This window comes from Mobula hypostoma, assembly GCF_963921235.1.
Source record: "Mobula hypostoma chromosome 5 unlocalized genomic scaffold, sMobHyp1.1 SUPER_5_unloc_3, whole genome shotgun sequence".
NCBI lineage: Eukaryota > Metazoa > Chordata > Chondrichthyes > Myliobatiformes > Myliobatidae > Mobula > Mobula hypostoma.
This window is the reverse complement of record NW_026948115.1, coordinates 63,694-77,501: the sequence shown is the minus strand read 5'-3', so window position 1 is coordinate 77,501 and position 13,808 is coordinate 63,694. Positions and strand designations below refer to the sequence as shown.

General features: G+C 45.9%; 1 protein-coding gene and 1 pseudogene across 1 annotated transcript in view; both read right to left on the bottom strand.

Moving 5' to 3' along the window:
* Positions 1–7,302, bottom strand: part of LOC134341126 (ABC-type oligopeptide transporter ABCB9-like) — a 32,054-nt gene extending 24,752 nt beyond the window's left edge. Inside the window, exons 1-7 of the mRNA XM_063038899.1 lie at positions 7,224–7,302; positions 6,393–6,952; positions 4,938–5,052; positions 2,940–3,070; positions 2,659–2,864; positions 2,113–2,310; positions 949–1,077 (exon numbers count right to left, since the gene is read on the bottom strand). Of these exons, the coding sequence (XP_062894969.1) occupies positions 949–1,077; positions 2,113–2,310; positions 2,659–2,864; positions 2,940–3,070; positions 4,938–5,052; positions 6,393–6,885 (1,272 nt within the window). The 5' untranslated portion in view covers positions 6,886–6,952; positions 7,224–7,302. The remainder of the gene's footprint in view (positions 1–948; positions 1,078–2,112; positions 2,311–2,658; positions 2,865–2,939; positions 3,071–4,937; positions 5,053–6,392; positions 6,953–7,223) is intronic.
* Positions 7,303–8,100: 798 nt separating this feature from the next.
* Positions 8,101–13,802, bottom strand: LOC134341120 (NADH dehydrogenase [ubiquinone] iron-sulfur protein 3, mitochondrial-like; annotated as a pseudogene).
* Positions 13,803–13,808: the final 6 nt, after the last annotated feature.

Here is a 13,808-nt window from a genome sequence, read left to right as displayed (position 1 = left end):
TATCCAGGAAATGGAGAAGATGCAAGTGAGCACAGCATCAATAGTAGATGAAGGGAAACCCAATTCTTTGAATGAGGAGGATATCACCAATGTTTTGGAATGGAAAGCCTCACCCGGAGTGCAACTGAGAAAAGGGAATGGTGTTTTTTTTCTCCCAAGTGACAGAGTAGAAATTTACTGGATATTTATGTTGGGACAATAAAGTATGTGTTTTGAATTAATTATGATTCATTTAGTGATTTGCCTAACTTAGGTCAGCTTGTTATAGTTCAACTGCATTTCATTAAGGCAAAGGGGGATGAGTTCAACAAAATTGTCTTTATTAGAGAGTAGTGAGTGCCTGAGAGGCTGGTGGAGGCAGATGTGATAAAGATGTTCCAGAGTAGAGGTCCCCAACCTTTTTAATGCCATGGGCCAACACCGTCACACAAGGGTCCATGGAGGCTTTTAGCCACGTGAATGTGCAGTGAACAGAGGGATATGGATATGGATTAGTTTAGGTGGGCAGTTTAATCAGTTTGGCACAGCACCATGGGTGAAAGGGCCAGGTCCTCTGCTGTACTCTTCCACATTCTATGTTCTCATGCTCTTTTGCTCTAAACATTGTTTGAGAGAAAGATTGTTTATGAGGAAGGGGATTTACACAGGGTGGACAGTAAGGTACACCCGTCAGGACTACTCCACTCCAAAGAAAACAAACTCAGCCTCTCCAGTCTCGTCTCATAACTGAAACACTGCATCCCAGGCAAAATCCTGGTGAATCTCCACACTCTCTCCACTGCAATCACATTCTTCCACAGCATGGCGACCAGAACTGCACAAAGTACTCTGAAGGTGGTCTAGCCAATGTTCTGAGGTTTGTGGCTGAGGAGAAGGCTAATGATCATGGATGAGGAGGAAGTAGGGATGGAGGGAGAGAATTAATCTTACTTTGAGGAAGTAACTCACCTGAATATAAGCGCCAACATCTGTTTGATAAAGCATAAAGGAGACCAGACTTCCCACAGTCATGTAACCACTTTCGATTAATTCCTTCCCACAGTACAGTATAAAGATGTGCATAAGCAGTTGGAGGAGCTGAAAGAAGACCAAAAATAATTATAAGCATTTAAACTAAAGCAAGTATACATACTGTAATTTGGTGGGGGTAAGATGTTGCATTAATTAATGAGGCAGACAAGGACATGGAAGTTACAAGTGAATAGCACAAATAAAACCAATTAAATCTAGAGCCCAGATCAAAAGCCGGCAACAGCACCAAATCTAACTAGGTGGTCACCTCTGCAGATTACATAAAACTAAGGCACCCAGAGGAACTGAAATGGACAACACTCTGAAATTATCACCGTTTACAAAACTGCAATAGCTGCTATTCCATCAGCACCTGGCTATCTTGAGAGAATCCGGTCTACACTAACTTCTCACCAACACTTTGCCTATTTATAGAGTCATAGAAAAGTACAGCACAGAAACAAGCCCTTTGGCCCATCTAGTCCATGCCAGACCATTTAAACTGCCACTCCCATTGACCTGCACTGGGACCATAGCCCTCCATACCCCTACCATCCAAGTACCTATCCAAACTTCTCTTAAACGTTGAAATCGAGCTCGCATGCACCACTTGCACTGGCAGTTTGTCCCACACTCTCACGACCCTCTGAGTGAAGGAGCTTCCCCTGATGTTCCTCTTAAACATTTTACCTTATAACTCAGGACCTCAAGTCCCGGCAACATCCTTGTAAGTTTTCTCTGTACTCCTCCAGTCTTGTTTTTGTCTGCCCTGTAGGTAGGTGACTAAAACTGCACATGATACTCCAAATTAGACTCCACCAATGTCTAAAACAACTTCAACATAACATCCCATCTCCTGTACTCAATCCTTGATTTGTCAAGTAACATTTTCTGTGATCCACCATCATCATCATGATCTACAAAATCCATTATTACCCCTTACTTGGGATTGTTGTACAACACCAAATAACTTCAAAGCCATCGCTCCTCATAACGGAGTGGCTGAGAGTTTAAGGGGCTACTGAAAGGTTGACTAAAGCACCCCGTTCCCACCCCCACCCCGTGCATATCAGACACATCTCATTGCACAAGTTCACTCACCCTCCGGAACAGCAAGTAGACAACTCGGATAAAGTCCCGCTTGATTTTTAGATTTTGTGTATTTAAAAGTTTTGTGAGATAACGTTTTGCTTCTTCTTCTTCTGTTGCAAAGCTCTTCACGGTTTTGATAGAAGAAATGACTTCAGCTGCCTCCTGGTCTGACTTTGCCATCGAATCCTGGACCTCCTTTGCCAGAGCCTAACATTTCAACAGTAGGTTAGTAAAATATCCTGAGAAATGCTGTCTGCCCCACACAGTCTCCTACTGACAGACAAAATAAAGAACTTGGAAACACAGAATGAAGGTAATTGTCAGAATAACCAAATTTGAAGCACAGCCAATGGGTGAAACCAGGAATATATTGCTGGTGGAATGGTGAAGGCACATTCCATTTTACGGAATAGTATCTGAAAGGACTGAATTTCAATGTTGTGGGGTGTGGGATTGCCTGGATTGCTCTTACAAGGAGCCAGTACAGATAAAATGGTTAAATTCAGCCCAGTATTGATTCTCAAATCACATATCTCACTGCATAAAATTAAGTACCTGATAATATTTGTTGTACAACTTATGCGCTGCTCCAGTTAGAGGAGACTCAATAAACGTTAGCAAAGTGAGTTGCCAGGAGATCTTGAACATGAAGAAGTACATGCCGACAGTGTTTACGAAACTCCGAAGGAAGATGTTGACATTTGCAGCAATAGAGCGACTCATCACTGTTGTGTCCGTGGACAGACGGGATATGATTTCACCTATTTGAACAAGAGAGAACATGAATACTTCTGATGATGTCATTGTAGGCATGACGAACTCTGGACAGAGCCTACCTGTGTGGGTGCTCTCGAAAAATCCAATTTCCTGACAGGTCAAGGATTTGAAAAGAAGACTCCGGATCCGTTTGTTAAGTCGGGCAAATGTGAGCATAAACAGACCTCCTCGGCATCCAGCAGAAAGAGAGCTGGAGAGAATAAATCAACATTTTAATTCAATTATTTCACCTTATACAGAAGTTTTTGCTCTTTAACATAACGTTTTACCACAATGGTGGATCAGCAGTTGCCCTTTGCCCATTCTTAAAACAACCAGATAGGGTTTTAAATAAAACAGAATGGTAGTTTTGTGCTTAACCTTAATAGCGTTTATTCAGCTTAAAATTCAAGGTAATCTAAATTTAAATTCCATAGCCATGATGCGATTTGAACTTTTTCCTCTATAAGTCCATTTAGAAAGAGTGTTGTTATAGGAAAGCAGCATTGATCATTGAGGATCCCCACCATCCCGGCCATGTTCTCTTCTTTCTACTGCCATCAGCAAGGAGGTACAGGAGCCCCCAGTCCCACACGACCAGGTTCAAGAGTAAATACCCTCAACCATCAGGATCTTGAACCAGAGGGGATAACTTCAATCATCCCAACACTAAACTCACTTTTGAATACCCTACAACTCGTGGTTTCCATATTTAACACTTATGTATTATTATTATTGCTTTTTTTTGTAATTGCATAATTTGTTGTCTTTTGCACATTGGTTGTCTGCCTTTCTCTGTGCTTTCATTGATTCTATTATGTTTCTTTCTATTTATTGCAAATGCCTGCAGGAAAATGAATCTAACTGACACACATGTACTTTGATAATTAATTTACTTTGGACTTTGGAAAAGGAATTTATTGAAAATATCTACACTTTGAAAGGCCAGTTCATCATTGGTAGTCAGCATGGCTTTGTTAATGTGGGAGATCCCCTCCAATCGACTTAATTAATAAATTCTCTTTTTAAAAAATCATTGAAGGCAGTACAGTGATCTGGTGAATTTGGACTTCAGTAAAGCTTTTAACGAGGTCCCACTTGGGAGACTTGGCCAAAAAGGTTAGAGTCAGGGCAAGTGGGAAAATTGGATCAAAATTTGCTTGGTGACTGGAGACAGAGGGTAATGACAGAGGTTTTATTTTGTGATTAGAAGCCAGTGACCAGTTGTTTACCGCGGCTGGGATCCTTACTGTTGTTTACATGCATTGATGATTTTAAAAACGAATGAAGGAGATATGATTACTAAATTTAGAGATGACACTGTAATTTACTGTGGCATTGATAATGAGGAGAAGCCTCAGGCTACAGAGTGATGTGCATCGGTTGGTTAATTGAACTGAGGAATTTTCTCACCTAAAGGATGATTGGAATCTGGGACACATTGCCTGAGGGGAGGGTGAGGCAGAGACTATACAATGTCAGTATCACTGTATAAAGCAGTGTAACCATCTAGATTATTTCACTTCAAACAACAGGAATTCTGCAGATGCTGGAAATTCAAGCAACACACATCAAAGTTGCTGGTGAACGCAGCAGGCCAAGCAGCATCTATAGGAAGAGGCGCAGTCGACGTTTCAGGCCGAGACCCTTCGTCAGGACTAACTGAAGGAAGAGTGAGTAAGGGATTTGAAAGTTGGAGGGGGAGGGGGAGATGCAAAATGATAGGAGAAGACAGGAGGGGGAGGGATAGAGCCAAGAGCTGGACAGGTGATAGGCAAAAGGGGATACGAGAGGATCATGGGACAGGAGGTCCGGGAAGAAAGACGGGGGGGGGGGGGTGACCCAGAGGATGGGCAAGAGGTATATTCAGAGGGACAGAGGGAGAAAAAGGAGAGTGAGAGAAAGAATGTGTGTATAAAAATAAGTAACAGAGGGGTACGAGGGGGAGGTGGGGCCTAGCGGAAGTTAGAGAAGTCAATGTTCATGCCATCAGGTTGGAGGCTACCCAGACGGAATATAAGGTGTTGTTCCTCCAACCTGAGTGTGGCTCTTATTTCACTTAGTGTTCAGACACTTACCTCACGACCGAGGCTAAACACATCAGTAAGATGGCGTTGCGAAACGCTGATGTCTTGTACTTATTGCTCAGGATATCGATAACTCTTCCTGTGTAATATGGGATAAATGTCTGGCCTGGAAATTGAACATAACAAAAACAATCTTAGCCATACGAATGTGACACATGACAGATTTTGAGATGACAAACAATGTCATACACAGAATCATACAGCACAGAAACCGGCCCTTCGGCCCAAATGATCAATGCTGACCAAGATGCACATCCAAACCAGTCCCACTTTTCCACATTTAGCCCTTATCCCTGTGTTTTCCAATGCATGTAGCTGTCCAAGTGTCTTTCAAATGTTAACACAAAATAATCTGCAGATGCTGTAAAAGATCAAAGCAACACTTTCAGTACGCTGGATGAACTCAGTAGGTCGGGCAGCAACAGTTAGAAATGATGAGTCGATGTTTCGGGCCGGAACCCTTCGTCAGGACTGAAGAATGAAAGATGGGGAAGGATTTGAAGAATGCTTGTAGCTTCAGTTGAAAGACCAGTAATTTGAAAGACAAAGGGGTGGGAGAGGGGAAGCATTGACGTCATAGCCCTGAAAACAATGGGTGGTAGAAGAAGGAGGCGGAACCATGAGGGAGCTGGGGGAGGGGGTAGACCTGCTGAGTTCATCCAGCGTACTGAAAGTGTTGCTTTGGTCTTTCAAATGTTGTTTGTGTACCTGCCTCAGCTACTTCCTCTGACAGCTCATTTCACATACGCAGCAGCCACTGGGAGAAGAAATTGCCTCTCAGCTCATTTTGACATCTTTGCCCTCTAGTTTTTGATTCCCTTTCCATGAGGAACAAAATCTGAGTGCATTGACTGGACCTCAGCCACTCCTGATTTTATATACTTCTATAGGGTCATAGGCTTTGACTTTCAGGGTGTGTACTAGGCTTTCCCTCGGCCATAGCCTGCTCCAAAATTGTGATAGCTGATTAGATTAGATTTTGAAACCCAACCTTTTTCCACAAATTTGGAAATTAGCTGTTCTATCACTTAATTTCCTCTGCCTTCCATTTTTTGATTGATTAATTTTTTCATTACATCTTAAAACCAGCAGAATTGCAAAGTAATGTTTACAATTATTATTGATTGTTCCTGACCCCATGGGTGCCATCTGAACCTGAAGACTGGAGGGTTCAAACAACAGAAACCATCCTCCCCCCTCAAGAAAGTTGTAGAAACAGGATTAGAATCAATTCAGCCTGATAGTTACTATTAAGGAAGGAATCCTATACACTTATCAGGACTTAGGAGAAGTAATTTTTAAAGCTTTTTTTAATTAATTGAAGCCATTCACTGCATTTATAATATTTCTAAATCAAACTGTTAGGTTTTGTCACAAGATACCAGTATATTGTTAAACTTTTTGAACATCAAAGCTGTGGGTGTTTACACAGATCAGAATACTCACTGAATACTGCAATTGTCAGGAAACAGAAAGCTCCCAAGAGGTAGAAGATGTCAGGCTTGGAATAAGAGAGGAGTTTGCGGATTGTGGCTTTGGATTTCTGTTTCTCAGCAGTGTCTTGAACTTTTTCACTGGCTGGACTAACAGGCAGAAAGGTTGTCCAGAAACCCATTGCGAGGGCGGAAGCCACATGAGTCAGGAACAGGAAAACCCAGTTGTACATGTGGTTGCGATGACCCCTCTCCAACAGCTCCTGGACTGTCCCCAGCACAGGCAGCAGGAGACACAAAGTCCCGAGGTATGGAACTAGCTCCCTCCTCTCATGCCCCTTAAACAGGTTCCCCAGGGACAGCCCAGTCAGCGCGGAGACGCGGATGAGACAGAGCCAGTTGTGTAGAGGACTGAGAAAGGGCAGCGACTGCAGGACGACGAGCAGACCGATATCAGCGGCTGCAAGGATCAGCAGAGGCTGGCAAATTAACCTCATGTTGGCCATCAGAGCTGATAATTGTTAACAGTCTCGGCAGAGCCAGGTCCCTATCAGCCACTCACTGCAGCGAGTCCTGGAATGACAGAAACATCCATACTCACTAACGTGACGGGTAACCGCGACAGAACCACACAGATACCCCAGTCCCACTGCCCAAGGACCCCCCTCCCCCAAGGACTCCCCACCCCTCCCGCCCCAAGGTCTGCCCTCCACCTCCACCAGCTCCCGCGTTTACATCCCGGCCACCGATCGCCAAAACACGTCTCCGGTCCAGCCTCCGACCCTGTGCACCCTCTTTAATAAACTGCGGCCAGTCCCCCACCGACCGTCAGTAACGAACCTACCATGGAAATGACGGCGAGACCCCGCTCTCCGCGGCCGCACCCGGGTTTCACTTTCACAGCGGCCGGCAGTACGGGCGGGGCCAGAGTGAGGGGGGCGGGGCCTTGGAGACAGGCCGGGACCATGGAAACGGGGGCGGGACGACGGGGGACAGGCCGGGACCATGGAAACGGGGGGCGGGACGACGGGGGACAGGCCGGGACCATGGAAACGGGGGCGGGACGACGGGGACAGGCCGGGACCAAAGTGATGGGGCCGGGCCGTGGTGGAGACCACGGAGAAGAGTATTTAGGGAAATGGAGGAAGAGGAAGGGTGGGTGGAAGTAGGATGGGGAGGAGGAAAGGACGTGATACCTGCTTTCGATCTCTTCACACAGAATTGTGTTTTCTTTTATGAACGTAATTCATAATAATGTATCTGTACAAGAATAAAATGAACAATACCTTTTCATTTTCACATTCATAGACAATTCGTTTTCAATAACATTTCTATGTGGCCTCTGAGGGCAGAATACAACTGTACTACAATAACTGAGGAGCTTTCTCACCCAACCTGGCCCCTCTGTCTCCATGAGCAGAAGCACTGAGGTCCTTTTTTGCCCAAAACTTACATATACTTTCATTTACATAAATATTGCACAAACCATTGGGCTTTACAAAAAAAACAGCTACTTAGCTCGATTGGAAAAGCGAGCTTTACTAAAGATTTAGCTGATTTTGTTCACTTAGTCATGGCCTTTGCGCCTCCTGTCCAGTTTTGGCAGTTCAATTAGTTTACGATGTGCTGGGAAAAGTTCCCATGGGATATTGACATCAAATTTTTGGAATTCCCTGCTAAGTTCAGTGAGCTCAGCGACCACACATTTTACCTCATCATCATTAACGTACCTCCACATAACCAGACAGTGGAAAGAAAGTCTTTGAGCAAAGGATGGCCTTCAAATCCATAGTATGTGAGTATTCTTCTTAGATCTGGGTGGTTAGCCAAGAAATCACCATACATAGCCCAAATCTCTCTCTCATACCAGTTTGCAGCTTGAAACAAAGGAATGAAGGAATCCAGGTGAGTCAATTCTTCAGTGTAACAAGGGTTAAACCGCAGATAAAGCAGGATGTATATGATCACAAATTATGATCAGCAAGTAACTTAAATTGGCCATTGGTATTGTTACGTACCCCGTAACTGGGTTGCCAAACCAGCAGAAATGGACCACTCAGTTGGAGTCTGGATTACTGGAACTAAGAAAGTTTTATTAAAGAAATAAGCAACACAGTACTCTAATAGTAAGGATATAAATGCAACAGGTTAGCAATGAATAAACACACACGTACACAGATCTAGGATAATAGGATCAATCAAGCTCTATCGTCGTCTAGGGGTAAATGACCAGTTTCAAAGTGACGCAAAGTTCAGTTCAATTGAGTTCAGTTCAGTTCACCGTAATCACTGCCGTGCCATTGGACGGAGGTGGGGGGGGGGGGAGAGAGAGAGAGCGGAGGTGAATGAATATTCAAATGGCTTCCACACAGACCTTCGATATTCCTCGCAGTCAGCTTTCGGGCGAGCCCTTTGTAATGTCTTCTGAAGTCACCGACTGTGACCCCTCCGTGTCAGATACGATCGTTCTTCCGCGGTGAACCCAGCACCCAGGCAAGGGTGGACACACACACCAGGTTCCCGCCGATCGTACCTTTCCACCCTGTGCGTCTATGGCTTGGTCCCGCGACCAGCCCTCCAAAACAAACTCCCACCGACTTGTGGGAGGCGCACCACTTCCAGGGTCTCGTTACCTCGTGGTGTCGTGTGTGTCCTGCCTTAGCGAACCTGTCCCTTTTTATCACCCTGCTGGGGTATCGCCTGTCCATCACACTTCAAACAGTTCAGGGTTCAAACGGAACCGATCTTGACTATACCCACACTGGTGTCTCCTTCCGTTAAACTCTCTCGTCTCTTCATTAACATTTCCAAATGCTGCTCCATTGTCTTATTTATCTCTCTTTCTCCTGAAGACAGGTGGCAGATCAACTGTTGATCCCACTGGTGATAGCACAGGACAGTTAACATCTTAGTCTATGTGTACTTTTTGTAACCCTCCTTTGTCACACCCCTCACCTTTAAGGATTTTTACCGGGGTAAAAATTACAAACATGAATACATTATTAGATACACACAAATATATATCTTCATCAGCTATTTGGCTAATACAGAGAATTTTAAGTTGTCAACACCTTGACAGACAGTCAGCAATCACATTTTCCGTTCCTTTTATATGTGTAATTTTTAATAATCCCCTAAACCAGGCTCCAACTTAGCAAACTTCATAGTGGCCGAAAACACTGATGAATTGCGATCAGTGTAACCTCTCATTGGGTTTCATCCCGGACCACAATAACAAGGGTCGTCCCATCCTGACTTACTTTTCTTACGCAAGGGCTTAGTAGGAGGGGGAGGGGTAGTAACCGCAAAGTTATTGCAAAACTTCCTACAGTACCGCACCATCTCCAAGAGCATTCTGAAGGCCCTCTTGTCTGTTGGGGTTGGGATGTCAGAGATAGCCTGCACTGTAGCTTGCATCGCTGCCAGCTGCCCCTGTGTTACCACAATTCCCAGATAAGTGACCTTCATGTGGCCGAGCTCAGTTTTTTCAAGGTTCACTATCAAGCTGGCTTCAGACAGCCGTATTACATCGCCCATATACACTTCTGTGCTCGTTAGCCCTTTCATCACTGAATTACTCACTCTATAGGAGTGTTGCTCACTAGGCTGACCTAGCGTGTCAAACACCACCCAACGTCCCAGTTCTTTGCATCGCCTCGGGACATCTAGACCTATGTGCGAGTGCTGATTAATTAGCTTTATCAATGGCCCGCTTTGTTCGGGGGTTAGGTGAGAGACCTTATCAGCAAAACGGGTCAACACAATAGACATCTCCCATCTAGTCGGCACCATACTCATCTTTTCAAAATGGGTTTTTCCCTTCTCAGGTGGCACCCTAGCTTCATTGATTTCTGCGCTAACACCGACTAGGTTTGTTAGCATATCAAAAGTCTGTGACCCTCTCAGTTCGCGCCTGCAATAATCAATAACATCCTTCCTCCTGTGCAGCCAGTAAACCTCTTTCATGATTCCGCCGACTGTTTCCTTCAGCACCTCAAAATGTCCACCGAGGGGTACCTGGTGGGCCAGGTTAAAAATCTCATCCCCAGAGATTTTTGGCACCATCCCCCATTCCTCATCTGTGGTACTTGGTCTCCCTTCCTTCCTTAACACCTCCCCCTTCACATAATAGCCTACTGGCTCTCTTTTTAATGCTGCTTCAGAGAGAGCTGTCTCCGCCGAAACCATCAGCTTCTGCGCCTGTTCAAATTCCTTCCTGACTAATGCTAAGTCTGCCCCAGTTCCCTCATTTCCTCCCGTTTCACTACACTCCTTCTTTTCACTTTCTACCTCCTCCTGGTACAAGGCTGGTAGAAATGTCTCAGCTAAATTTACTACCGCAGTCCCGTGATGAACCTGTGAGTCCATGGGCGGGGCCTCAATGCTGGCAGGCTGACTTGTCAGTCTCACGGCTGGGAACACAATTCCCCCCCCCCCGCGAGGTCATTACCGAGTAAGACTTCCACGCCTTTCATCGGTAATTCGGACCTCACCCCGATTGTGACTAGTCCAGAGACCAAGTTGCTTTGTAGGTGTATCTGGTGCAAAGGGACTGCCTCTGTCCCTTCCCCAATACCTTTGACCTTGACCTCCCCAGTCTGGGTCTCTGAACTAAACTCTAATACACTCTTCAATATCAATGACTGACATGCTCCCGTGTCTCTCCAGATCCGCACTGGAACTGGGTTTAACCCCTCCTTCACCGACACCAATCCGGCCGAGATAAACCTCTCGCGCCCTTTCTGAACTTTGGCAGACCTGTCCTTCCCTAGCGGTTCGCTTAACAGCTCGATACAGCCAGTCAAAATCGCCATTTTTCCTTTTCCCATCTCCTTCTTTGGGGCAAAGCACCTGGACACAAAGTGTCCGACTTTCCCACAATTATAACAGACGACCCCAGGAGACTTCCTACCAGACTGCTCCCGGTCTACCTTATCCTTCTCACTAGTCCCCGGCTTATTTTCTGACTTTTCTGGCGGGCTCTCCCCGCCGTCCTGACTACCCTTCTGGTAGCCTTTACTCGGGGCAAACTTCATTTTATGCGTCAACGCGTACTCATTCGCTAACTTAGCAGTTGTGGCTAACGTGGCTGCCTCTTTCTCATCTAGGTAGGGTCTCATACCCTCAGGGACACAACCTTTAAACTGCTCAATCAGGATCAGCTGTAGCAGTCTGTCATAATCCCCATCTACCCCCTTCGAGGTGCATCAATGCTCACAATATGTCTGCATCTCACGGGCAAACTCTAAATACGTGCGGCCCCACTGCTTCCTCGCAATCCGGAACCTCTGCCGTTATGCCTCCGGGACCAACTCATAAATCCTGAGGATGGCCTCTTTCACCACCTCATATATCTGGGCATCTTCCGCGGACAAAGCTGAGTAAGCTTGTTGGGCTTTTCCTTTAAGTACACTCTGAAGCAAAACAGCCCACTTATCCCTTGGCCAGTCCTGACTTGTGGCAACTTTTTCGAAATGGAGAAAGTACCGATCCACATTGGTATCGTCAAATGGGGGAACCAGCCTAACCTCCTGGGTCGCCCTGAACCCTCCACCTTGGTTCGGCACGGGCCCCTGCTCTGCCCTTATCTTTAACTTCTCCAGCTCAAATTCCCTTTCCCTCTGCCTCTCTTTCTCTTCGTGTTTAGCTGCCATACCCGGAACTCGTGCTCGAGTCTCAGTTTTTCAAGCTGCACCTGTACTGCGTCTCCAGCAGGTTTTTCAATAGACACCACCTCCAGCGCCCCTTGGGGAAACACACCTTTAGATACATAGTGCTCTACGATAGCTTTGTGTATCTCCTCTCTCCTCATTGTCGACTTCCCCTTAACAAGATTCAACCGTTTGGCCACAGCTATCAATTCCGATTTCCTGGCATCCTCTAATGCCTCCAAGGTCGATGCCTTTAGAAATTCCTCAATCTCCATTTCTGCTGTTTGCCTTTTCTTTCTTTCGGGAATTTTAACCCAATCAATTTACTCCGTCCCAAATTTAGCGTTCAAAATCGCGGACAAGAACCCCACTTATGTTACGTACCCCGTAACTGGGTTGCCAAACCAGCAGAAATGGACCACTCAGTTGGAGTCTGGATTACTGGAACTAAGAAAGTTTTATTAAAGAAATAAGCAACACAGTACTCTAATAGTAAGGATATAAATGCAACAGGTTAGCAATGAATAAACACACATGTACACAGATCTAGGATAATAGGATCAATCAAGCTCTATTGTCATCTAGGGGTAAATGACCAGTTTCAAAGTGACGCAAAGTTCAGTTCAATTGAGTTCAGTTCAGTTCACCGTAATCACTGCCGTGCCATTGGACGGGGGTGGGGGAGGGGGGGGAGGAGAGAGAGAGCGAAGGCGAATGAATATTCAAACGGCTTCCACACAGACCTTCGATATTCCTCGCAGTCAGCTTTCGGGCAAGCCCTTTGTAATGTCTTCTGAGGTCACCGACTGTGACCCCTCCGTTCCAGATACGGTCGTTCTTCTGCAGTGAAACTGGCACCCAGGCAAGGGCGGACACACACCAGGTTCCCGCCAATCGTACCTTTCCACCCTGTGCGTCTATGGCTTGGTCCCGCGACCAGCCCTCCAAAGCAAACTCCCACCGACTTGTGGGAGGCGCACCACTTCCAGGGTCTCGTTACCTCGGGTGTCGTGTGTGTCCTGCCTCAGCGAACCTGTCCCTTTTTATCCCCCTGCTGGGGTATCGCCTGTCCATCACTTCAAACAGTTCAGGGTTCAAACGGAACCGATCTTGACTATACCCACACCGGTGTCTCCTTCCGTTAAACTCTCTCGTCTCTTCATTAACATTTCCAAATGCTGCTCCATTGTCTTATTTATCTCTCTTTCTCCTGAAGACAGGTGGCAGATCAACTGCTGATCCCACTGGTGCCAGCACAGGACAGTTAACATCTTAGTCTGTGTGTACTTTTTGTAACCCTCTTTCGTCACAGTATGATCTCGCAGGAATGTTGGCCAGGTATTGTGCCATCTGGATGGGTAAGAAGCTCCATTTCATTGAAACAGGTCACCTGCATTTGTTGGATATATTTAGGAAGAATTTCAGTGACACATTCACAAAGTTGGGATAGCTGGTTGTGCTGAAGTTCATTCCTTGGTTGGATTGGAGGACGAGTCTCAGGGGTGGATCCCTCAAACATGGTCTGTGATACTGAATACTTCAGCCAGAGGCTAAGATACAAATGCTCTGTGCAATCCAGCGCAGGCCCAACTCACAAGCCTGGTGCTACCCCATCAAGCCCTCGCAGTGGCTGCACAGAGCATCAGTGTGTCCCCCAGCACGCACTCCTGCAGCCTGGAAAGTGCATTCCACTATGGTCAGACCAACATTCGGGCAGGGCAAAGGGTGACTTTCATTGAGTTGATGATCTTCCAACCGCTCTTGATGTCCATCTCGGT